This window comes from Peromyscus eremicus, chromosome 6 (assembly GCF_949786415.1).
Source record: "Peromyscus eremicus chromosome 6, PerEre_H2_v1, whole genome shotgun sequence".
In the NCBI taxonomy this organism is placed as follows: domain Eukaryota; kingdom Metazoa; phylum Chordata; class Mammalia; order Rodentia; family Cricetidae; genus Peromyscus; species Peromyscus eremicus.
In genome coordinates, this window is record NC_081421.1 from 15,726,690 (window position 1) to 15,754,164 (window position 27,475).

At 39.1% G+C, this 27,475-nt stretch overlaps 1 protein-coding gene and 1 long non-coding RNA gene across 2 annotated transcripts; one reads left to right on the forward strand and one right to left on the reverse strand.

The window, feature by feature from the left end:
- The first annotated feature begins 3,895 nt into the window (after positions 1-3,895).
- On the forward strand, positions 3,896-13,615 carry LOC131912945 (uncharacterized). Its single transcript, XR_009379760.1, has 3 exons — positions 3,896-6,213; positions 11,235-11,441; positions 13,151-13,615. It is a non-coding gene; the product is annotated as an uncharacterized LOC131912945 (long non-coding RNA).
- A 2,625-nt stretch (positions 13,616-16,240) lies between these two features.
- Positions 16,241-20,601, reverse strand: LOC131912939 (zinc finger protein 431-like). Its single transcript, XM_059265235.1, has 3 exons — positions 19,982-20,601; positions 19,720-19,780; positions 16,241-18,571 (listed from the first exon to the last, which is right to left on the reverse strand). Exons 1-3 carry the CDS (start codon positions 20,013-20,015, stop codon positions 16,948-16,950), a joined length of 1,719 nt encoding a protein of 572 aa, XP_059121218.1. The 5' UTR covers positions 20,016-20,601; the 3' UTR covers positions 16,241-16,947.
- Positions 20,602-27,475: the final 6,874 nt, after the last annotated feature.

Genomic DNA, 27,475 nt, shown 5'->3' on the forward strand with positions numbered 1-27,475 from the left:
GGTGGTGATTGGATGTAATTTGTTACTTCTGATATTCATGTAACATCATATCCCAGAGGAAAAGATTCAGGCTTTCATAAGAATTATTTTATGAAAATTTCATCTATAGATCTCACTGTCATATAAAGTTATGAGATACTAATCAGAATTTTAAAGTACCTATCATGTATCTTTCATATATAATCTGTAAGAGAATAAGTTCCAAGTTTTTATAGCTTTCTGACGACACTTAGAAATTCTAATTCTTTTATAATACTCATGCATTTGAGTATTAAACATCATGGACAAATTCAAATCATGGAACAATCTCTGCAGCTTAATGTTTGTCTTACGAAGTTTCTACTGTTTTGATAAATCACCATGACCAAAACAAGTTGGAGAATAAAAGCTTTATTTTACTTTTGAGTTGCAGTCCAGCAAGAAGAGAAGTTAAGGCAGGAACTCAAAGGCACATGAACATTTATAACACACACACACACACACACACACACACACACACACGAGAGAGAGAGAGAGAGAGAGAGAGAGAGAGAGAGAGAGAGAAGAAGAAGAAGAAGAAGAAGAAGAAGAAGAAGAAGAAGAAGAAGAAGAAGACGACATATGGAACACCATCATACCAAGTTAATGGCATAGATAAGATCTTCAACATGATAATAGAAGAAAACTCCCCACAATAAAGAAAGACCCATCCATGCAACAACAAAAAAGCACACACAACACCAAATACACAAGACCAGAAAAGAAAATCCTCAGGGCATGCTAAAACTCTAAGTATACATAACAAAGAAAGTATGTTGCAAGGAGTGAGAGAAAAATGCAAGTCACATATAAGGTAAATATATCAGAATAACAGCTGATTTCTCAGTGGAAACTGAAATTCAGAAGAGCCTGGAGCAAGGCATTCTAAGTCTTAAAGACTACAACAGCAGACTTAAAATAATATGCCCGGCAAAACTGTGATGATTCAAGGAGAATGAAAAACATTCCATGACATAAACAGTCTAACCAAATTATATGCAACAAACTAAAAGCTAGAGAAAATATAAGAAGCTTTATTTCTCCCTGAAGAGAGGATTGAGCACAGCAGAGAGTGAGACTGTGGGAATAAATACCAAGTCTTAATTTTTAAAACACAAAATAACCACAGAGAGGAAGAAAACTACCAAAAATCAACAACACCATTACCACTACTGTAATACATTTCAGTAATTTTAAATATCAATGGCTTGTATGCTCCAAAGGACACAGACTGACTGAAATAACCAATAAGCAAAGTTGCAGAGAAGGAGGGTAGTGGTTCATGTTTATAAATCTCAGTGCTAGGAGGCTGAGGTAGAAGGATGGCTGTAGTCAGCCTGGGCTGCAGGGTGAAGCCATGCCTCAAAAGAGAAAACAGAAAGAAACAAGACTGGGAGTCAGGAGATGAGAGGGGCAGGCAGGCAGGGAAGAGGGTGAAGAGGGAAAACAGAAAGTAACTTCCTACTTAAGGCAGCCTTGGTTACCTCCATCCAGGCCAAGGCTGACTGGGCTAGGGATGGAGTACAGGCAGAGAGGATCAAAGAGAAGAAAGATGCAGGGCCCAATAAAAAGGACAGTCTCAAAGACCACCCCAAAACCTCCCTGCTCAGAAGACCCCACCCTTCCTGATAGAATGCATTGTGCTTCAAGAGATTTCAGTCCTTCTTTTCTTGCTCCCTGGGCATTCAATTCTTTGCCTCTGGGAAGAACCAGGACACCTAGGCAGCAGGAGTCAGCACTGATGCTCCTGTTACATAGAGGGTGGGCTCATTGTTGGGATTCTGCCCCTACTCCAGCTGCATGACCGCACATACACAGTTCAGGAGCTAAGCAAGGAGTCTTGAGTCTTACATCATCAGTAGGTGCTGGTGACTAGGAGCTAAGCAAGGAGTCTTGAGTCTTACATCATCAGTGTGTGCTGGTGACTAGGAGCTAAGCAAGGAGTCTTGAGTCTTACATCATCATTGCGTGCTGGTGACTAGGAGCTAAGCAAGGAGTCTTGAGTCTTACATCATCAGTGTGTGCTGGTGATTATGTGCGCACAGCGTGATCACACAATCAGTGCATGCTTTGCGGAACCTGCCTGTGCATATTCACAGGAGTCCTTAAAAGGCCAGACACAGACTCCTCCCCTTCCCTTCTCTGTTCTCTCCCCCACTCCCACTATCTCTTCTCTGTTTTCCCTCTCTGCTCTCTACCTGCTTCTTCCACAGACCTGGTTCTTTTGTGTCCTGTCCTTTGTCGTGCATCGTGACCTTTCCGCATGGTAACCAGTGCTGCTAATCATTTTTTAAAAAACACAAAGTAAGATCTTATTCATCTTAGATGAATTTTACACTTCAGGTTTCTGAGAGATGAATTCAGAAATGGAATGAATGCATATCTCTTTGTAGGAACTTCAGTGAGACCCTGTTTTTTCTTTCTTTGGTTGGTTATCTTTAGAGGCAGACAAGATCCAAACGTGTATGTCTGGCTATCCTGACCTCATTTCATAGACAAGGCTGGCCTCCAACTGAATGTGATGCACCTGCCTTTGCTTCCTGAGTGCTAGGAATGAAGGCATCATACAATACACAAAGCTTGCCCATCTTTCTTTGTAGTTAGTATTGTTCATAGTTTCTCTGACATGTACTTAGTATGTTGACTTGTTTGCTTCCTCTTTCTATATGTGTGTTAATAGTCAGTTCTCTTGGAAAGGGAAGTTCTATTCAAAGGACCAAGAAATGACACGTGTGAATTTCCTTTACAATTTCCTTCTAAACTGACTTGGTGATTATATTAGAAATTATCTGTCATGGAATAAGTGTGGAAAGCATGCAATGAGATGATTATATTGTCAAAGAAATATACATTTACATTGTGATCACTGTCACTCTTTCTGTTTTACACATGTATGGGATATTTTAGAATGCAGTGACCTATGATGATGTGCTTGGGAGCAGTGGGCTTTGCTGGATCCTTCCCAGAAGAGTCTCCACAAAGATGTGATGCTGGAGACCTACAAGAACCTCACTGCTATAGGTAAGACTGTGGATTTTCCTTCAACATTTAAAATAAGGGAACAGTGGTTTTTTGGGTTTTGATGCTTTTCTGTAATTTGGATCAATAAAGGTGAAGAATGTGGTGATTAAGTCAGACATAGTTTTTTAAGTAAACTGGATGAAGTAAGTTAAATTTTGCATAATATCCAATAATAAATCAAACATTTTCTGCTATTATATTTTAGGCTACAAATGGGAAGACCAAAAAAATTGATCTAAAAGACATGGAAGGTAATTTTTATGTGCAAACTAATACAAATATCCCACAGAATAATTTGGGGTTTTTTTGGGGGGGGGGGTTGTTTTGTTTTGTTTTGTTTTGTTTTTCAAGACAGGGTTTCTCTGTGTAAAAGTCCTGGTTGCCCTGGAAATTATTTTGTAGACCAGGCTGGCCTTGAATTCCATATAAAAATTTTAATTTGCCCTGGAAATTTTATGAAAAGTAACAGTGTAAATGAGCACAGCTTTCAGTGTATTGATGATTACCTAAATTCTCACATCACTGTGTACCTCAATGTTAGGTAGCTGATCTCCGTTTGCAAGACATTCCTCTCAGAAAGAAGACAATGAAATAATACCTTAACAGATGTCACCATTTTCATCATAGCCTCATAAGAGCTAGACTATAGAACTGTCAATATGTTCAGTTCCATACCACTCAGGTATAGGAAAAGGCATACCTGTTGATTGGATGATAGGTATATGTCCAAAATCTTCTAATAACCAAATACTCCCTGGTGAAGCTACTGTTACTGACATACTTGTGGTGAGTTACCAAAGTTTAGTGATAGGGTCAGGGTTTTTTTTTGGGGGGGGGGGGGGTTTCAAGACATGGTTTCTCTGTGTAGTTTTGGTGCCTGTCATGGATCTCACTCTGTAGACCAGGCTGGCCTCACACTCACAGAGATCTGCCTGGCTCTGCCTCGAGAATGCTAGGATTAAAGGCATGCACCACCACCGCCCGGATGATAGGGTCATTTTATGAGAATTAAGAAAATTGTTGAGGAGAAAGCTGAATACCTATATCACATCCCTATGTGGAACAAAAATATACTTTGGGAATGCAATATGGAAACTTTTGTTATTCTTTCTTTAACGGTATATCATATATCACTCTGGAAACAGGCCAAGTGTTCATAAATGATATGGAAAGAAGCAATATATTTCTCTGGTACACAGAACAATTAGAAGATATGTAGTAGCCCCTACGTAGTTTTTCTGAATGTAATATAAGCTTACAAATAATAGCTTTTCAAACATCATTGGAAATACATCAACAACTCACATCACAGAAAAGCCCTTTACATACAAAAGGTATGTAAATTCTTCTGTTTGTTCTGGTTCACTTTGCAAATGTAATATGACTCAATATAGGAAAATGTTATGAATGTAATCAGTGTGGTAAAGCTCTGAGTTCTTCCAATTTTTTTCAATTATATGAAAAAACTCATATGAATAAGGATGAAGTACATGAAAAGTGACCCATGTCCTAAAGGCTCTGACCATCACTGGTATTTTAAACACACAAAAGAGCCCATAAAATAAAGAGGGACCCTGTGGATACAAACAACATGGTAAAGCCTTAACATCTGACTCCTCTTTGCCATTAGATAAAAGTGTAAAATTAAGTCATAGAGATGAAAACATTCATCAGAGTAATGAATTTGTTATAGCATTTACATGTGCCAATTATCTTCACAGGCATGAAAGAAGTCCTACTGTGAAAATCCTGTGAATGTAACAACAAAATACATAAAAAAAAAAAAAACCCACACATACTGGATAGAAGCCGTATGAATGTAATGAAAGTGGTAAAGCCTTTTCACAACAGTCATCTCAGAGTTCACACAACAACTCATACTGGAGTGAAATCCTATGAATGTAATCAATGTGGGAAAGCCTTCCCACAACACAGTAGCCTCCAAATACACAAAAGAACCCAAACTGGAGAAAAACCCTATGAATGTAATCAATGTGGGAAAGCCTTGGCACAATAGAGTCATCTCCAAATTCATAAAAGAACTCATCTGGGAGAGAAATCCTATGAATGAAAGCAATGTGGTAAAAAGCCTTTGAATGCCACAATTATCTTCAAAGTCATGAAATGATTCATACTAGATAGTAACCCTTTGAATGTAATCAATGTCATAACATCTTTGCATTTCATCATAGCCTTTGAATCCATGAACAAGTTCATCTGTGAGTAAAGCCTGAAGTGTGGAATGAATTTGTTAAAGCCTTCATAAATCACAGTAGTCTTTGATGAAATGAGAGAACTCATATTGAAGTGTGATCTATGAGTATAAAGGATTTGGTAAGATCTTTAGCCAACAAGTTTACATTTAGTTACACAAGATTAGTGTTGAGAAAAATATCTGACAAGTGTCAACAACCTACTCAAGGATTATGATGTCCCTCTTTATTTTGTCTGCACCTACAAACCCATGGACAAAAGCCTTGTGAATTTAGTTAGTAAGGCAAACCTTTTAGATATCACATTTCCCATCAATTATCCAGAGTAAACTTTATGGATGTATACTAGTGTCTTCTCTTCCTGTGATAAAACACAGTGTCTCAGGCAACTTATAAAAGAGCTTAATTTGGCTTACGGTTCCAGAGTGAAACAGGATCATCATGAGAGAGGCATGGAAACAAGTGTCAGACAGAACAGCTAAAGCAGGAAGCTCAGAGCTCACAACCTCAACCTGAAGTCTGGAGCACAGAGTGGGAACTGGAAGCGGTGTGAGGATTTAAAACCCCAAAGCCCACAACCAGTGACGTCTTTCCTCTAGAGTGCAGCATTTTCTAAACTTTTCCAAATGATACCAACAACTGAGAAGTATTGGTTCTCTAACTTGGAAGCACGAATGCTTGCTTTCTGTTATATGAACCAATTCATGACTTAACAAAACTCTGTACATAAGCCTTTACATGCCTCAACATCTGGGTCCCACGAATGAATGCTTACAAAGTAAACATGGCCGTGAGTGACAATGTCTGTTTAATGCATTGTTTGAATTTTCGTTTTGTTATGACAGTGTGACTTTAGATGTCTGCATGTGCTTGGTGGTCCCCTAGAGCAGCAGACAGTGGAGAACCCTGAATTGCTAACAGGAATTACAGGGAGCTGTGAAAAACCTCACCTGGATTATGGGTACGGAACTTGTCTTAACCGCCTGGTCCTGTCTTGATCTCTATAAATATTTTAAAGTCTTTATACATCATGTTGTTTCTGGGAATAGCAGAGTGCTCATACATGAGAAAAACCCTGTTCATGTAAACAATATGGTAAAACTTTAGACATCAAGGTTGTCTTCCTTCTCAAGGAAAAACTCTTGTTGCATCTCTTTTTCACCACAGCCTTGAAGAAAGTAAACTATTTGCCAGGTTTGTTCAAGTTTGATGGTGGAGGACACAGTATCGTGGTTTGTATTTTGAACCTTTTGCAGTAGGCATTGAAGTGTTCTGTATATGTGGCAAATCCACTTACTGAAGTTTATTTAGTGGTTCACATATTCCTTCTTTGACTTCTGTTCATCTGTTTGTGCTTTCACTCGGTAATAGGTATTTTCTGCTGAAATATGCAGAATGGGATGTCCGTTATCTATGTGGTCTATTGTTTACTAAGTATCAGACAGTGTGTGATCAGAGTTAAGGTGTCTGTGAAAGGGTGGTGGGTTGTTACTACTTTTGGTTTTCATATTTTTCACAAATTCCCAACAGATGTTCTTTGTTATCTATCCCAGCTTGGATGTCAGTAATTAGTCAGGGCTACATTTGAACTCATGATTCTCATGTGTCAGACTACTGAGTACAAGTCCAAGGGTAGAAGATGTACCCTTGATGTGTGCTCTTTTGTCAACGTGTTTCAAGAATGTTAATGTTGTTGAAATGCTTAATAGAAGAAAACATATGAAACTTTAGACACTTCATGTGTCTACAGGAGCACAGGACAATTTGAATAATGAGTCCTATTTATAAATGAATATGGTATTTATACTATTATCTTTTTTTCTTTTTGGATTGTGTTAGTTTATTCTGAGGAATAAACACTTGTTCATAACACTTTCACAGAACTACAAATTAGTGCCAGAGAATATTATTAGTGGGTAAAGTTGGTTGCTGTTAAGCCTGATGACCTGAGTTGAATCTGTGAGACCACTCCTCCTCCAAGCTTTTCTCTTATTTTTACACTTGGGCTGTGGCAATGTGCACAACCAAGCGACAACCCATAGAAAAAGAATTTTTAAAACCAAATAAGGCCAGTGAGATCACTTGTAACTGAACTTGACTACCTACATTTGATTGCTAGAAGTCACATAGATGAAAGAGTAACTGTCAATTGTAATTTGTCCTGTAAGGGTTCCATGCATATCATGGCATACATGTATACAGAGTTAAAAGAGCTTAAACAGTTGAAACTAACAAAACAAAGAAAATAACCAAAATTTTGAGAACATATGGAATGATTTAACAATTAAAATTAATATACTGTAGCAGGAATCTTAGGAGGTCTTATTAATAAAATCAAAGCTGAGGGCAGTTTTTGGGGTAAATGCTGGAAGATCAGAGAAGCAGAACAGGCCACATCTACCTCACCTCGCCAGTTCCTCAGCTGATTCTGTTTCCTCAGACTGGAAGCTTCTGAGTCCTCATCCAGAATGAATCTTAGCTGAACTGCTGCTCCAAAGCCTAAAACCTTAACCAGCTAAAAGCTTCTAGTTTCTGGACTTCACGCCTTATATATCTTTCTGTTTTTGCCATCACTCCCTGGGATTTAAGGCTCACCTCTTGGGATTAAAGGTGTGTGTCACCATGCCTGGCTGTTTCCAATGTGGCCTGGCTGTTTCCAATGTGGCCTTGATCTCCCAGAGATCCAGAGGGATTTCTAACTCTGGAATGCTAGGATTAAAGATGTGAGTGCCACCATTTTCTAGCCTTTGTATCTAGTGGCTGTTCTGTCTCTGACCCCAGATAAGTTTATTAGGGTGCACAATATTTTGGGGAACACAATACCACCACATTCCTGTTTAAAATTTGCATTATCATTTCATTCTCTGGTTCAGATAGGTCCTCTAAGCAACATCTCCCAATCGGGCATAGTGATATATGATTTTAACCACAGCATTTGGGATACAGAAGCAGTAGGATCTCTCTCACGTTGAGGCCAGCATGGTCCATATAGTGAGTTCTAGGATAGCCATGGCTATCAAGAAAGACTCTATCTCAAAAATTTGCCCCTCAAAAAAAATTAAGAAGAAAAATATCATATCTAAAATTGTGGAAATTTTCTTATATAGTCTGGTAGACTACTCAACAAAGCCTTTAATTGTCTTTATCATATCAAGAGAAGTGTGTTAACCATGACAGTGAGAAGTAATGTAGAGTGTCCCTTCACAGAAAGCTAGAAATCCATTTAATTCTTCAATGACCATGAAGCAGGGCCTTTCATTACCTTCAAGTGATAGAGTGACAGGAGTATTGGGACATCTTCATCTTCTGCAGTATAATGACTTATTTGTTATTTGGAGAGTTGGGTCAGTAGTAATGCTCGTTAGGTATCCAAGTTTGATTCCTACAACACATGTCAGATGGCCCAGAGCCACCTGTAATTCCAGGTCCAGAAGAGATGATGTACTCTTTTGGCCTCCTTTGGCACCAGGCATGTAAAAGGTGTCCTGATAAATAGGTGACTTCATGTTGGAAAGGAAGGTTTACTTCATATATGTGTTAGTTTTTTCATTAAAATTAATTTAGGTGTACAAGTTTTGCAAGTGTGTACACCAATTTAATGCCAGGTATCAATGGAGGCAAGAGGTTGTCAGATCCACCAATCTCACAGGATAAATGTGCACTGTTGCTCTCTAATCACAATCATAGTGAGACATCCTTAGCTTTTCATACAGTTGTAGAAACAGCTTTTCTTTTATAAATAGTTGGGGGTTTTCTTTCAGTGTGTGGAATTTATCCTGCAAATTGAATACGTCCAACATCTTAGTATTAATTCATCATGTTCATAAGGATCATCTAATGAATCCCCATTTAATTAGTTCTTTTATTGTTTTGTGAATATGTGAATGAGTTTTAGTTTATTACATGAAACGTACTTTGGGGCTGGACAGGTGGTTCAGTGTATGCTTTTCTTGGGGTGACCTCTTTTCACATCCCAATACCCATGTTTGGAGGCTCATATGTGCCTGCAACTCCAGATCCAGGGAATCTGACAAACTAGTGTCACCTGTACACATGAAAGACATTCTTCCATCCCATACAAACACACCTAAAAATGGAATTAAAGCTATTTTTCAAAAGTGCTTATGGCTTATAAAGCAATTGGTGCAAAACAAGTTGCTTTAGGTTTATAATAAAAATCATACAAATTTTATTTTAAAATCTGTTAACTTGCAATTGGTTTTTAAAGGTTTGTATTACTTTACCTCATTGTGACACAAAATTACAACCATTAATCATAGAACATATAAAATAGCTTCTAAGTGATCACAAAAGGTAGCATTCCCATGTTGAATTAACAGAGTTATCAAGTAAGTCTCAAATTTTGGAAGAAGAACCCCACAAACACACCATTTATATGATTACCTGGTAAAGTAGAGTACTAGAGTGCAAACAGTGAGTGCTAGGAGGTGGTTTGTTCTTATTGTTTTATTAAAATCTTGTGCTTCTTTGTTTAAAGGACCATGATATATTTGTAGGTTTGTGTCTTTCTGCTGTGGGATGGTCTGTGTGTCAAAAGTGTTGCTGATTGGTCAATAAATAAATCACTGATTGGCCAGTGGCCAGGCAGGAAGTATAGGCAGGACTAAAAGAGAGGAGAATTGAGAGAACAGGAAGCTGGGTGAGGGAGACTCCGCCAGCCGCCACCATGACAAGCCACATGTGAAGATCCCGGTAAGCCACAAGCCATGTGGCAAGGTATAGATTTATGGAAATGGATTAATTTAAGCTGTAAGAACAGTTAGCAAGAAGCCTGCCACGGCCATACAGTTTGTAACCAATATAAGTCTCTGTGCTTACTTGGTTGGGTCTGAGCGGCTGTGGGACTGGCGGGTGACAAAGATTTGTCCTGACTGTGGGCAAGGCAGGAAAACTCTAGCTACATCTTTCTTCAGTGGTGCTGTCTATGTTATACTTTTAAAATTATACATCTAATTATTCATTGTTCTTTTTCCAGAAAAAGATAGACTTGCGTGTATTTTTATATTCTGAAAATTAGCTATAGTAACTTCTTAGTCCCTTGAAATTTGTTGGTTTGGGGGAGTTTCTGTAGAGAAATAGTTGTATTTTTCTTTTCTCAATCTCAGTGGCTTCCAGTTCCCCATTTCTTAGCATATCTGGATTTCCTAATTTTTCTATTAATTAAATTTATTCACTAATTTTACATCCTGGCTGCAGTTTCCCCTCCCTTTTCTCCTTCCATTCCTTCTCCCTACCTCCCCCCCTCCCCCATTGACTACAGTTTCTGTTACTATTCAGAAAGGAACAGGCCTCCCATGGGTGTCAACACAGCATGGCATATCAAATCGAGGTACAACAAAGCTCCTCCCCTTTTTACTGTTAGCCCTCTCATCTTCCAGTTCCTTCTGGAATGGCCCATTAAGACTGGTGTAGAGCTTACAATCGCTTTTGATATCCAAAGTCCTATATATCTTTCTGCATTCCTCAATAATACAACATTTTCAGATTATTACAACAACAGCCTCATTTTAAAGGTACCAATTTTTGTTCTAGATTGCTTCTTTGTTGCTATGATTAAATATTTTTATTAAAAGCAACTGAGGTGATAGACAGGCTTACTTAGCTGACACTGCCAGGGCAATCCAATCATTGAGGAAACTCACGAAATATATTTAGGTTAGTAACTGAAGGTAAAATCATTGCAAAACATTGCTTGGTGGTGTGTTCTCTTGCCTGCTTACAGTCTCATGCTCAGCTAGCTCTCTTATCAAGTCTGGGCCACTTGCTTAGGGACATTTCCACACTCAGTAGTTTGCTGTGGATGTTCTGTATGTCAAATGTGTTGCTCTGATTGGTCAATAAATAAAACACTGATTGGCCAGTAGCCAGGCAGGAAGTATAGGCGGGACTAACAGAGAGGAGAATTGAAAGAATTCAAATCTTAACACTTCCTCCATTCAGTAAAATATTGTTTATTCCCAGCCCCAAGCCTGAATTCTAGGAATCTGATGGCCTGGGACAGTGACTCTTCTTTCCTGGGAGCAGTGTGCCTTCCTCCTTCCTCTCCAATGGACCAACTGTTTTCATACTCCCGTAATGAATAAGACTGTGAAGTCTGACTCTAGATAGTGGGAAAAAGACACAGACACCACTTTCCTTAGGATAAAATCAAGTGCAGTTCCTGTCTAGGTAAGATCCCCTTTCACCAACACACCCTCATGAACAAGAGAAAACTTTGCCTTGTCCAGACACTTATTTGTAACAATTCACAGGTGACTCTAAGAACATATAGCTCACCCAAGGAACCACCTCAGATGGCCTCACAGGATAAATGCTTCCCAGCAGCTTCTGTAGTGGCCCTGTGCCTCTGGAACTCTGCAGTTCAGCAAAAGAACCCCAGGGATGGAAGTGTCTGGACATCACAGTGACAGTGGTACCAGGAAGTTACCAGGGAACACATGACCAATCTGTATGCAGAGCAAAGATGAGAAATGCTTTGGGAAAGAAAATAGTATCCCTTTGCTGGTCACATCATCCTGAGGGTTGAAACATGTGTTTGACATGAAATTTGAGTGCATGAAATCTCAATAAATGGACACTAAGAACAATGTAAACCAAAACAATCTATGTAGAAAGAGCTCTAAAGAAAGAGACAGAAAGAGATAAAGAAACTGAAGAAAGAAAATATTTCCCTTAAGGAGAGGAGGGACCAAGTACTCTGGCTACAGACTTCGTTAATATCACCTACCCTACCCTGACAAAGGAGATTGAACAATGGGAGGCCTCAAACTTGGGTTTAAGTCCCTATATTTCCTCTGCATACATGTCATTGTTCACTGTATCCCTCCCCAAGAAGTCACTGAGACAGTCTGGGAAACCTTGGATGAGGTCTAGTGGAAGTAAAAAAGCTAGTCTCTTTGGTGGAGTTACGTCTGACTATCTTAGATGATGCCATGAGATAATGCTTTACTGAGTAAAAGTGCCACAAAAAGCTACCAAGGTTTTATTAGGATGAACTCTTTCAACAAATTTTCTTTCCAGAAGTTTTAAATTATAACCCATATGGAGGGTGACAAAGCCATCTGATCTCAGCTGACAGCATGCTTACATGGGATAATTGGGGCAAGAAACATCTTGTGTTTGGGGACTAAGTTAAAACTTCTGGATGACAATACTTGGCTTCCACAGTTACAATTACTATGTAAGACATATGGACTCAACTGTCTCTGACCAAGACCATGGACTCCTTTTCCTATATTCCTTTGCTATTTAGAGCCTACTTGTCTAGTCCAACATCTCCTCCTAAATACATCCTAAACTAACTAAAGTGCCTTTTCGAAGAAAATGGTGTAACAGTGCACATTTAACCTGAGAGATGTGTGTATCCTGCAGGGACTTGTGCCTGATGGGGAATGGGTTCACCTTCCCATAGGACTGAGACAATCTTGAACAGAAAGGAACCATGTGGTTTGCCCCCATATTTGCTAGTGAACTATTCAAAATGGAATCAGCCATGTCAGTCACAACTTGGCCATCTTCTTCACTAATGGTTTTATAAAATGTAAATGACATGTGACTTCTGGATTACTATGGCATAAAACAAAATCCATAAACACACACAGAATATAGAATAGAAAAAGGTAAAATCCATAGTCAAAAGGTAGATGGGATAATTTAAGTTAGGAAAAGCTGGCTAGAAATAAGTCAAGTGAAGGCTGGGTATTCATAAGTAAGAATACTTCTCTATTATTATTATTTGGGAGCTGAGTGGTGGGCCACATAAGAGTTAAAAAATAAAAAAGCTATACACTTCCTTGCTCCATATTTGTTGTCCACACTTGCCCCATCATGCCCCGGAACATCATGCAGTGAACAATGCTTTTGTTTTCACTTTCTAGTCCCCTCATGTCAAGAGAACAGCATCTAAGACAAAGACCAAAACTCAACCTCTGGCCTCCACACTTTTGTGTACAAATGATATGCCCCACACATGCGGACATGCATAAACCATGCATGCACATCACAGACAAATGAACAAAGAGAAAGAAGACGACATCAATGAGACCTTGGGTGGTCAGGAGCTTTTGTGCGTTCTTTCTCACTAGTGAACTTCTACCCTCCAGAGGACCTTTCACTTTCTCAATAAATTAGCAATACTTCAATTACTAACCATTTGTCTCAATTCATATTTGGTCAGTTGGACAATAGCTAGCCAGCAAGTATGCATGAAATGTTTACTGTTCAAGAAACATGTCCAAAATCAAATTAGTAACAACACTGTTAAATCACGTACTACTCACAAAAAAGGGAGATTGTGCCAAATGGTAGTAGCACACAGCGTTTATCCCAGCACTTGGGAGACAGAGGCAGGTGGATCTCTGAATTCGAGGCCAGCCTGGTCAACACACTGAGTTCCAGGACAGCTAGGGCTTTTACACAGAGAAACCCTATCTCGAAAAACCCAAAAAAAGGGGAGGATTGTTTCCCAAAAAAAACCTCGAGAATTTTATAATTGTGTATTTGTCATGACTAAATTGAACCTATATCAGAATATAAAATTAACATTTCGCTTATGATAGAAAATAAAGCAACCCTGCACCATTCTAAACGGGAAATAAGACAAGGTATTGCCAATGCAAATGTTAATTTGCAAACACGAACAGTGCCTCATGCCTGTAACTGCAGCCACTTAAGAAGCTGAGACTAGTACATCACCTGTGGAGCAGGGGTGAATTCTAGACTATGTACTGCAAAAGAAGAAGCTTGCATCTTTGTAAAGTGAATCTCCTACCCAATGCCAGAGTCAATGAAAACACATCATAGAGAAAACCAAAAGAGTAAATTATGAAATAGACAGATTTCAGATTCTGAGGAAATATAAACCACCAATTTATCATGTTTGTCCATAATTAAACAACTACAGTGGAATTCGATGAATACCTATTTTATCATCTATATTTGGCTATTTGAAATGAGCTATAATTGGCAAATATCATAACCTCTCAGTTATTTGTTCACTTATCAACTGAAGGAAGCTTTAATTTTGTTGATGACAATGTTCCTCTAGTCAGGCATGGTGGTCCATGTCTATAAAATCCTGCCAGTCCAGAGGCTGAGATGGGAGAATCCCAGAAACTTTCACACCAATCTGAACTTAGATTGAAAACCGAGTAGCCTCTACTCCCTCAACCTCATCTTGACTGGCAACCTCATCTTAATCACCATATGAATAAGGAAAAAAAGGACACCCCACGAAGCTGTCTTCCAGTCTCCACATATGTGTCACGGCCCAAAAAACCATAATATAACACACATGCACAGACACACACACAACAGAAATTCTTTTGAAATAAATCTCATTACCATTACATTATCTGGCATCTCTGGATAATTACCTTAGAATGCAGTACTTTAAGATAAAGTGTCAAATGGATAACTAATGGGGACATGCAGACACATGGAACTTCAAATACTATATACATATCCATAGCACATCAAGCAATGTTGTGAAATACACAGTTGATTGCTGATTTTCCTACCTTATTACATCTCTACCAGATATATGATGGATGCACATCAGGTATTTAATGTTTGGATGCACATGAGGTATTTAATGTTTCTTATATTCTCTCCTATTAAGCATTTTAACATTAATATATGTTTAAACATGCTACTAAAACAGCATACATGGGGAGTACATCATCTACCCTTGGACTTGTACTCAGGAGGGTGACACCTAAGGATAATGAGTTCAAATATATCCCTAATTACTGATGTTGAAGACAGACTGGATAATAAACAACATCTCAAGGGAATTTGTTAAAATACGAAAAACAAAACCAGGAAAAACAACTCATCACACTTTCACAGACACCCTTACTTCAACAATCACACACTGCCTGATATTTAAATAAACAATGGACCACTTAGATGATGGGCATCCCATTCCATACAATGCAGCAGAAAAATACCTATTACTAAGTGAAAGCGCAACAGAAGATGAACAGAAATCAAAGGAAAAAAAAATAAGAACTACAAAATAAACTTCATTAAATGGATTGGCCACACATATACCACATTTTAGTATCTATTTCAAATGTGGCAAAATAGAAACCCATGATGCAATGATCTCCCCCATCTGTCTTGAGTCAACATGGTAAATAAATTACTTCCTTCAAGGGTATGATGAAAAAGACATAAAACAAGATTTTTTGTGAGTCTGAAGATAATTGTGATGTCTAAAGTCTTAACCAAATCGTTTACCAGAATAGGATATTTCTCTTGTATGAATTATTTCCTATTTCCTGACATCAAGATTATATATGACAGCTTTGAAACATTTACAGGGTGATAGACATAGCCAAACAGTTAAGAGAAGTTCCCAGGATGAAGCCAGGTTTTTAACAACTCCCTTTAATTCCTGCTAAAAGAAGGATGGCCTAAACTTCTTGGGAACCAGAATGCACATATGCACAAAAAGAAACAATGATATCATATAGTGAAAATTAAAACAAATCTTTAAACAATCAGATTTACACTCAAGAATGTTTTTCTCTTGTAAGCATTTATTCCCGTAACCCAGGTGTGGAAGCATCAAAAGGCTTACTTACAGAGTTTTTCTTCATCATGAACTGGTTCATAAAACAGAAAGCAGGCATGTAGGCTTGAAGTCAGAGAAAGCAATCTTTCTCAGTTGGTAGTATCATTTGGGAAGATATGGGTAACGCTTGCCCTGCTGGAAGAAGGATGCCCCTGGGGTTGAGCATGAGTTCACATCCACATACTATTTCCAGTTCCCATTTTCACCTTCATATCGCAGGTGGAAGATGTGAATTCTTAGCTTCCTGCTTTAGCTGCCATGTTTGACACTTGTTGCCATGCCACTTTGATGGTGATCCTGTATCCCTCGAGAACCAAGGGCTCACTCATGAGTTGACTTAGACATAAAGTTTTATCACAGCAACAGAAAAGGCATTAATACACATCCATTAAATTTTACAACTGGATTGTTATTTCATGTAATTTAAGAGAACTGTGGAATTTAAAAGGGTTATCTCATTTAAAGTCATAGTTATTTTCATCATATGAGTTTGCAGGTGCAAATAAAATAAAGAGAGACATCATAATGCTTGAACAGACTGGTGACACTTGTCAGATTTCTTATCCAGAATAAACTTGTGTAGCTGAATTTAAGTCAGTTGGGTAAAGATCTTACCAAACTCTTTATGGCCAGATTTCCTTGAGTATTAAGTTTTTTCAGATCCTCAAGGACTACTGTAAAATGAAAAGACTTTAAAATACCAATTACACACTGAAATTTTACTCTTGTAATAAAAACTAACATGAAGTGCAAAACTTTGCCACACTTACTACCTTTCTAGGTTTCTCTGTAGTGTGATTATTTTTTCTGATGATTTCAAAGACTGCTGATCCATGCAAAGGCTTTACCACACTGATTACATTCATAGGGTTTCTCTCCAGAATGTGTTCTCTCATGCATTTGACGATTACTGTGTCATGAAAAGGCTTTATCACATTGATTACATTTGTATGGTTACTTTCCAGATTGTGTTCTTTTATGTATTTAGAGACTACTGTCACATGCAAAGGCTTAAACCACACTGATTACACTTGTAGGGTTTCTGTCCAGTATGTGTCGTGGAAAGTCTTTAAAACATTGATTGCATTTATAGGGTTATGCTCCAGCATGTGATCTTTCATGTACTCTGAGATTACTGGCATATGCAAAGGCTTTACCACACTGATTACATTCATAGGGTTTCTCTCCAGTATGTATTCTTTTATGTCTTTGGAGACTACTGGCACTTGCAAAGGCTTTACCACATTGATTGCATTCATATGGTTTCTCTCCAGAATGTATTCTTCCGTGCCTTTGAAGATTAATATGTTGTGAAAAGGCTTTATCACATTGATTACATTTGTAGGGTTTCTCTCCAGTATGTGCTCTTTTATGTATTTGGAGACTAGTGGTCCATGCAAAGGCTTTATCACATTGATTACATTTGTAGGGTTTCTCTCCAGTATGTGTTCTTTTATGTATTTGGAGAGCATTGTGTTCTGAAAAGGCTTTATCACATTGACTACATTTGTAGGGTTTCTCTCCAGTATGCGTTCTTTCATGTATTTGTAGATAACTATGTCGTGAAAAGTCTTTATCGCATTGATTACATTTGTAGAGTTTCTCTCCAGAATGTCTTCTTTTATGTATTTGGAAAGCATTGTGTTGTGAAAAGCCTTTATCACATTGATTACATTTGTAGGGTTTCTCTCCAGCATGTATACTTTCATGTCTTCGGAGATCAGTGGTACATACAAAGGCTTTACCACATTGATTACATTTATAGGGTTTCTCTCCAGAATGTGTTCTTTTATGAATCTGAAGATTACTGTGTCCAGAAAAGGCTTTATCACATTGATTACATTTGTAGGGTTTCTCTCCACTATGTGTTCTTTTATGTATTTGGAGATCACTGTGTCGTGAAAAGTCTTTATCACATTGATTACATTTGTAGGGTTTCTCTCCAGTATGTGTTCTTTCATGTAGTTGGAGACTAGTGGCATATGCAAAGTCTTTATTACAATGATTACATTTGTAGGGTTTCTCTCCAGTATGTGTTCTTTCATGTATTTGGAGTTGACTGCGTCGTGAAAAGTCTTTATCACATTGATTACATTTGTAGGGTTTCTCTCCAGTATGTGTTCTTCCATGTGTTTGGAGATGACAATGTTGTGAAAAGGCTTTATCACATCGATTACATTTGTAGGGTTTCTCTCCAGTATGTGTTCTTTCATGTGTTCGGAGACTACTGGCACTTGTAAAGGCTTTACCACATTGATTGCATTCATAGGGTTTCTCTCCAGAATGTGTTCTTTCATGAATTTGAAGATTACCATATTGTGAAAAACCTTTATCACATTGATTACATTTGTAGGGTTTCTCTCCAGTATGTGTTCTTTCATGTATTTGGAGATGACTGTGACTTAAAAAGGCTATATCACATTGATTACATTTGTGGGCTTTCTCTCCAGAATGTGTTCTTTTATGTATTTGGAGGTCACTGTGTTGTGAAAAGTCTTTATCACATTGATTACATTTGTAGGGTTTCTCTCCAGTATGTGTTCTTTCATGTAGTTGGAGACTAGTGGCATATGCAAAGTCTTTATCACAATGATTACATTTGTAGGGTTTCTCCCCAGGAAATGTTCTTTCATGCATTTGAAGATGACTATGTTGTGAAAAAGCTTTTGCACATTGAATATATTCACAGGGTTTCTCTCCAGTATGACATTTTTTGAACCTGTAAAGATACTTAGCACATGTAAAAGCTTTATCACATTCAGTACAATGATGAATATTTATATCTATATGAGTTAATTTTACAATTTGGTCTAATTTTTAAGACAAATAAGATCTTAAAGTATACACTCATACTGTTTCCCTTCATTTAGGGATGTTTTGTGTCTTTGAAGGTATCTGTAATGATAAGAGCCTTTATCACAGGGTCCACATTTGTAGCATCATTATTCTATATGAGATTCTTCACATATTTAAAGAGAACTGGAAGAACCCAGAGCTTTAACATACTTATTGCATTCATAAATTTTCTAATAGTGAGTGTCATTACTACATTTGCAAAGTGAACCAGGATAAACAGACATTTTTATACACTCCAATACTCATAGGGCTTTTCTGCAGTGTAATTTTGTTTATGTATTCCCAATGAAGTTGGAAAACCAATTAATTTTAAACTTGTATCACATTCAAAAATTCTACTCAAAGTGGAGACTACTATATATCTTCTAATTGTTTTGTTTTAAGAGAGAGTTATATTGCTTCCTTCCATATCTATCCCTCTGCTCACATGGCTTGTATTCAGAGTGAAATATGATATGCTGATAAAGGAAAACTAACAAACAAAATATTTCCACACTGCATCCACACAGCTTGATTTTCTCTTCCTCATAGACATGTGGTATAGGGATTAAGGATTCTCCACAACAACTTTCTTGACTCTCATAAACTGACCCTCTCCCTAAACTTAGAAAAATCACAAGTATATGAGTAACACTCGTTTACTCTGAACTATTTGCTTATTAGAATGTTTTCAATATATTCTTATCACCTATTCAACACATATTCCTTTTGCAATATCTGATTGGCATGAAATTAAACAGATTGGCTGTTCTATAGCATAGGTATCATGGAGCTATAATTCAAATGGGGATATCAGATAAGGCATTGTTTCCCTGTGTTCTTTCTCAGAGCAATGCCTTGCAAACACATATCAGCTCCCTGGACATTGAGGTATTTAGTTTTGTGAGAATTTAACAATCATCAGTACACTTAAAACTGTGCTTATTTACATTGTTGCTTTTGTTTAAAACTTCTGGGACACATTACAATTTCTCCATAGGCTCATTTGTTCACCTAACACATGAAAATTACCTTCTATTTCTTCCAGAACTTTGACAATTTTCTTCAATATTATGGTCTTCCCAACTGTAGCCTAAAATACAGTATCAGAAAATGTATGATATATTATGGGAAACTGTGCAAAATTTAAGTTACTATCTTCAGTGAATTTTAGAACCCTGCCAGATTTATTCACCTCATTTTCTTCTTTCTCAATCAGAATTACAGAAGAGTATTAATAATCAAGGAATAATTGTCCCCTTATTTTAAAATGTGATGAAAAATTCAGTCTTACCTATAGCAGTGAGGTTCCTGTAGATCTCCAACATCACATCTTTATAGAGATTCTTCTGGGAAGAATCCAGCAAAGTCCACTCCTCCCAAGTGAAGTCGATATGCACATCATTATAGGTCACTGCAATCTAAAATATCCCATACAACAGAAAGTGTGATACTGACAGCATGCTAATGTATATTTGTTTGACAATATATTCGAATAATTCTGGTGCTCCCCACACTTATTCCATGGCACAGACATTCTAATCATCAATTCATTTTAGAAAAAAAAATAACTGAACAATGAGGTTCACCTCTGTCATTTCTTCACACTTTGTCTAGGATATAGCCTTGCAGGAGAAGTGCCTATTAATAGATATAAAAAGAGAGGCAAGCAAACAGATCAAAGTATACATCAGAGAAATTGAATGAACACTTACTAAACTGTAAACAAGATGGGCAAGCTGGGTTCATTGGCTCATGCCTATAATCCCAGCATTCATGAGGCAAAAGACAGGTGAAATTAGTTGAATTGGATGCCATTCTGCCCTATGCAGTTAATTTCAGGATAGCCAGTTACATATTAGTAAGACCCTGTCTCCCCCATAAAAATAAATTGTACAAAAATGGTAGAAAGAACTCCCAGGTTTTTATGGAAGTTCCTACAAAGAATTACGCATATACTCCAGCTCTGTTTTCATCTTCCAGAAACCAGTTTAAACTATAACAATAGTAAGATCTTGCTAAAAGGCAATGCATGTTTATAGTTACAAATGAGCAAATGCAAACATTAGCAATGTAAATGCTGATCATAAATAACATAGGACAGTAGAGATGACTCAGCATTTAAGAGCTCTTGCTGCTCTTGCAGACAGGTAGGCTCAATTGCCAATACTTACATGGGGGCTTACAACTATCCATTACTACAAGTTCAGGGGTTGTGAAACCATCTTCTGATTGCTGTGAGGACCAGGCACACATGTAGTGCAAATCCATGCATACTGGCAAAAGATGAATATTCATTCAAAAGAACTGAAAACCAACACAATAGGTAGGAAGAATGTCACACACTTGCAACTGAATGACTCAGAAGACTCACGCAGATTTAATGTCTTGAGTACTGCCATCCTGGGAAAGAGAATAGTACACTCTGCCAGATTTGAAATTTCAAGCAAAACAGCATATGCTTGACATGTACAAAAACATACATTCCAGGCCCATCACATAATAATATTAAAAAAAAAAAAAAGCCCAGGCATGATGGCACACATTTAATCACAGGACATAGGAGCCAAAACCTTCAGATATCTGAATTTAGGCCAGCCTGGTCTACAGAGCTACTTTTAGGATAGCCAGGGCTACACAGAGAAACCTTCTCTTCAAAAACAAAAATAAAAACAACAAAAATGGACAAAAACTCAGGTTACAAAATGGCTTAGCACTGAATAGCAATTGCTTCAACAGTATCATATGGGATTTAGTGATACCACCTACAATCATGGTGAAGTCATGACAGACAGACACAAAGAACATGAGCTAAGGACAAGGGTTGTGGAATGCTCAGGTGATTGGGCTGTACTAGTGCCTGTGCTTGAGCCCATCTGGGCTGGCTGGGAAGATGTCTGTGTGACTGTGCTGTGGTGTGGGTCTGGTGACTTGTTCATTGTGGACGTTGCTGCTGGGGTTAGGGATACAGTTGCTGTGTCCTTTTCCTGAATCTCAGATGGGGCTATACTATGAACAGTTCTCCTTAGAGCGGCTGTGGTTGGTGAAGAGGGATTTGTACTTGCCATACTCATCATGGGTAAAAGTTTGTTTGTGTCAGTGACTTTGGCCAGTGTTAATGCGAGTGGAGTTAAAGCTGACTTCTCAGGAAGAGTGGGTGTCCCAGTTCCAGATGATGGGATGGCATCCTTTGGTATGTTTAATGCTGTTGAAGGTGTTGTCATGGTCCTATTTGTTTCTCTGAGGCCTGGAGACACGGATGATCCTATTCCAGTTTTGGTGGACTTTGGTGGTGATGGAGCTGTACCTAGAGGCCTGCTAACACCAGAAACTGTGCTGTCTGGTAAGGTGTCTGTGCTGTGCTGTGTTGCTTGCTTATTGTGGGGTTTGTTGCTGGGGTTAGAGATACAGCTGCATAGAAAATGGATTGAGGCTATAGACACTCAAATCCCTTCTCCAATGAGGAATTTCATCCAGAAAGACTCCTCCTACTAAGGGTTCTATAAGCACACTAAAGAAAGATACCAAATACATCATCCTATCTGGGATGGCTTTCATTCAATCGAGTACATTCTGACCTAGGTCACTATAGGCTTATGGTCACCTCATGATCAAAATGCATTTAGTCTATCTTCAATGATCCTCATCATCTTCAACAGCACCTATCCTTTCAAGTATTCAAGGTCTCTTTGGACACCTTGGACACAAGGTGATCACTTGAATCTGACATCTTGTAAAATCAGAAAACATGTTATATCTTTCCAACATACACTGGCACAGAATACCCATTCCCATTCCCAAATAGGGCCTGGAACACAGTGAGGGACGACTGGACCAAGGCAAGACTGAAACCCAGCAGGACAAACACCAAATCCTGTACTTCTGTCTCAGACACATGGAGCTTCAGTTTCAAAGGGCTTAGGTGTCTCATTTTCCCTAAAATTTCTCATGTATCTCTTTGTGGCTACTTCTACTCCCTATATGCAGCTCTCTATGGCAGGTATCTCATAGCTTATGTATCTCAGTGTCTTGTGGTCTAAAATGCAACCCAGGCTTCATGCTCAAAGCTTCATGCAATGGATTCTCACAGGCTCCTCACTGGGGTTCTGACTCTGCCAAACATAGATGACTGCAAGAGTGCTGAACTGAAACCACAGATCAGGAATCCAAGACCTGAGATTTTGATTCTTTCTTGTTTCCAGAACCAGCACAAGTTTGGCTTCCTATTCAGATGGACCTTGCCAAGCTTGGACCACAGTTGCAGCAGGTTTTATATGAAGCTGCTTTTGGGTGATAGGAATCACTTTGCCTAATCCTTCCATTAATTGAAGGCAGAACAGGATGCCCTTAGGGTACCTAGACAGGCTTCCACTGTAGAAAAAGGGCCTTCTCTTTAATGGTGATCTCCTTGAACATTCCTGCCTCTGTTTCAGCACATGACTGCCATCTGAAACTACCTTTTGTTGTCATTTATTTCTGCCCAACTTGTTGATTTTTTTCACTGTAGACCTGAATGAGTCGTCAGTTATAAGCATCCAACAGATTCAATATTCCATCTAAGAAATCAGCCCATTTTTAATTTGGCCTTATTCAATTTCTCAGAGCAAGGACAGAATAAGAAAGATTTTAGGCCAAAATAAGACACAGATGACCTCTAGCTTAATCTTTCATGGAGTCTATTTCTCACTAAAATGTATGACCTGACCTCCTCTGCGTGCATTACTCTCAAAAGTCCCATCAGCCTTGTCCTACAAGAACAGCCTATTGAGCTCTGTGTGAGCTTTCTATGACTTCTGCTATTTAAGTCCTAATATCTTCTACATTCCTCTACAAGACAACATTCCCAGGCTCTTCCCAACAATACAATCACTTTGGTATTCCACTTTTTGTTCTAAGTTGCTTCTCTGCTGCAAAATCATCTCAGGTAAGTTTATTTAGCTGATTCTGCCAGGTCACAATCCATCACTGTGGTATAGAAAATGAAGATTAAAACAATAGGCAAACACTGTTTCCTGGCCTTCTCACTTGCTTTGTCACTGTCTTGTGCTCAGCCAGCTCTCCTATCCATCCCAGGTCTACTTGCTTAGAGATACTGCCAACTCACTGGAAGAGCCTTCCCACATCAATCATCAACACAATCTCTTACAGACATAGCAAGTCCTGACTATTATGAACAAACCAGCTTTGAACATAGTTAAGCAAATGTCTTCATAACAGGATAGAGGAGAATTTGGGGGGGGGGTATGCACAAGAGTCATAAGTTGGGTTTCGAGGTAGATAGATTCCCAATTATCAGTGGAACTGGCATATTGATTTCCATAATGGCTGTACAAGTTTTCACTCCTACCAGCAGTGGAGGAGTGTTCCCTTTGTTCTGTATCCTGGCCAGCATGAGCCGTCACTTGTGTTATTGATCTTAGCCATTCTAACAGGTGCAAAGTGAAATACCAAAGTAATTCTGATTTACATTTCCTTGATGGCTAGGGATGTTGAACATTTCCTTAAGTGTTTCTCAGTCATTTTAGATTCCTCTATTGAGAATTCTATTTAGATATGTACCATATTTATAATTGGATTATTTGGCTTGTGGATGTTTCTTGAGTTTTTATTATCTTGAGCAAGGTAACCCAGAACCACATAGACACACATGATATGCACTCACTTATAAGTGGATATTAGCTGTAAAATAAAAATAACCACAGTACAATCCACAGACTCAGAGAGGCTAAGTAACAAGGATGGCTGTAGAGGCAGGGGAATGAATGGATCTCCCTGGGAAGAGGAGATAAATGGATTTTGTGGGTGGACTGGCGGCAGGAACAGAAAAGATCAGGTAAGTAATGGAGGGACAGAGGGAGAGAATATAGGAAAAGGTGAGTGCAATAGGAGAGCTTTGGGGGGTGATGTGGAAACCTAGTATGGTAGAAACTTTCTGGAAGCTATGAGGGTGACCCTAATGAGGACTCCAAGTATTTGAGAATATGGAGCCTGAACTGGCCATCTTGTATAACAATGTAAGGCTCTCAGTGGTGGGAATGGGACACCAACCCAGCCACAAAAATATTCAACCCATACTTGTCCTGTCTGCAAGATATTCTGGGGCAATGGTGTCTCGGAGTTTGTGTAGTAACCAACCAACTACTGGACTAACTTGAGGCCCAAGACCAAAGAGGGAGCCCATGCCCAACACTGCCTGGATGAACAGGAACCAGAAGTTGGATGGCTAGGAGAGCTAGGGTAGAACCAAATACAACTGACCAAAAAGAAAAAAAAAGTCAATGAATTGATATCTGACAATATTCTATTATCATAGATTAGTACCCAGTCCAATTGTCATCAGAGAGGCCTCCTCCTGAAGCTGATGGGAACAGATGCAGTGATCCTCATCCAAACATTAGCTGGAGTTCTGGGAACCATGCATATGGGGGGACTGTAGGACCCAGAGGGGTCAAGGACACTGGGAGAACATGTCCACAGAATCAACTAGGCAGGGACCAAAGGGGCTCAAAGAGACAGAAGCAGCAATCATGGGTCCTGCATGGGTCTGTGCCAGGTCCTCTGCACACATGCTGTGGTTTTTTACCTTGATGTGTTTGTGGGAGTAAGGGTATCTCTGACCATTTTGTCTACTCTTGGACCCTTTTCCTCCTCCTGGGTTGCCTAATCCAGCCTTGATATGAAGGTTTGTGGCTAGTTTAATTGCATCTTGTAATGATGTGTTTGGTTGATACACCAACAGGAGCAGTGGATCTGGGAAAGTGGGAAGGAGATGGGGACTGGGAGGAGTGGAGGAATTGGAGACTGAAGTCAGAATGTATTGTATGACAAAAGAATAAATAAAACAAGAATAAACAAAAAAACAACAAAAAGGATAGGAAAGTGTATTTAGTCTAACTTCAATGATTCTCATAGTCTGTAACAGCTCCAACACTGTTCAAATGTCCAAAGTCTCTTCTGATACTCACGATTATCACTTGAATGTAAAATATTCTAAAATCAAGAAACAAGTTAAACCTTTGCAACATACAGTGGCACAGGATATATTTTCATTCAGAAAGAGAGGAATGAGGCCATGTTCCAGCACTCAAATCAGGCAGATAGCCCATGTTCATGTGCAGGCAACACCAGCCAGAGTATTACTCAGCTGTAAAAACAATGACATCATGAAATCTGTAGGCAAATGGATGGAACTAGAAAATATCCTCAGTGAGGTAACCCAGACTCAGGAAGACAACCATGACATGTACTCACTCATAGGTGGATACTAGATGTAAAGCAAACAATAAACAGACCACAACCCACAGCTGCAGAGAAGCTAGGAAACAAGGAGGACCCTAAGATGGATGAACAGATTACCATGGGAAGGATAAACAGAGATCTCCATGAGTAAACTGAGGATGAGGGGAGGGAAATAGAGGAGAGGAGATGGGGGATGAGAACATGAGAGAACGGGATGGTCGAGCTAGGGGATGGATGGAGTAGGAGAGCAATGAAAGAAATATCTTGATAGAGGGAGACAGTATGGGTTAAGGGAGAAACCTGGTGCTAGGGAAATGCCCAGGAATCCATAGGACAACCCCAGATTAGACTACTAGCAACAGTGGAGAGGGTGCCTGAACTGTCCTACCCTGGTAATTAGATTGGTGAATACCGTAACTGTCACCATAGAGCCTTCATCCAGTAACTGATGGAAGCAGATGCAGAGACCCATAACTATGCACCAGGCCAAGCTCCATGTCGAAAAGTCTAGTCGAAAAGAGGGAAGAGGGATTACATGAACAAGGGGGTCAAGATCACGATGGGGAAATCTACAAAGACAACTGAACCAAGCTCAAAAGAACCCACGAACTTTAGACAGACAGCTGTGGAACCTGCCTGGGACTGGACTATACCCTCTGCATATGGGAGACAGTTGTGAAGCTGTGTCTGTTTGAGGGGCCGGATGCCCACACAGAAAACATTGTAAGAGAATAATTAAATGTCAATTTCCTGCCACATGGATTATGTCACAAGATGTGGAATCTGCCCTATATCCACCCACCCAAAACCACACACAACTCAGAAACCTCTGCACCTCGGAAGAACTGCTGCTGCTCTGTGACAGTGAAGACAGTGACCTCACACTCACCATGGCATGGCTTCTGGTCTCCCTCGCAGCTCTCTATAGCTGCCTTCTATTGGTACTCCAAATTACTAAACCTTCCCAGGGTCCCACATTAGTCTAGGCCACCCAGCTGGGCCTCAGGACATTAGCACCCGCTCTACTGGGTGATCAGAGGTCAAGTGACTCAGACAGCACAGGCCTTCCCTGCTCTGCAATTCCACCCCAGGAGACAGGTCCCTAGTATTTTAGTAGAAATTCTTCCAGTCTCCCAGACAACTTCCTGTTCCTCTTCCAAGGCATGGAGTGTTTTGTGTGAACCAGCCATTACACACTCAATGTACAATGCAGCCAACCCTTTGCTTCTTACCTGGGAACTCCTACAGCCAAACACAGGTCACATTCAAAAAGCAACTGTTGCTATTATTTAACTATTTTTAAAGCAAAAACAGGCCAGAAATTAGAAAACAATGAGGGGCAGTGGTAGGGCTTGAAGGCAGGAAAGAGACTATGGACATGATGTAGTTATACTCTCAAAGAACTATTTAGAAAAGTTGAAGCAGGATTTAGGGCCACGTGCTGCAGAAACTACAGATTTGTATGAGAGCACACCAATGATACTCACGCCTTCTCCCTCAGGCTGAACATCTCAAACCAGGAAAATAATAGTCCCAATAGGCAGGGCCA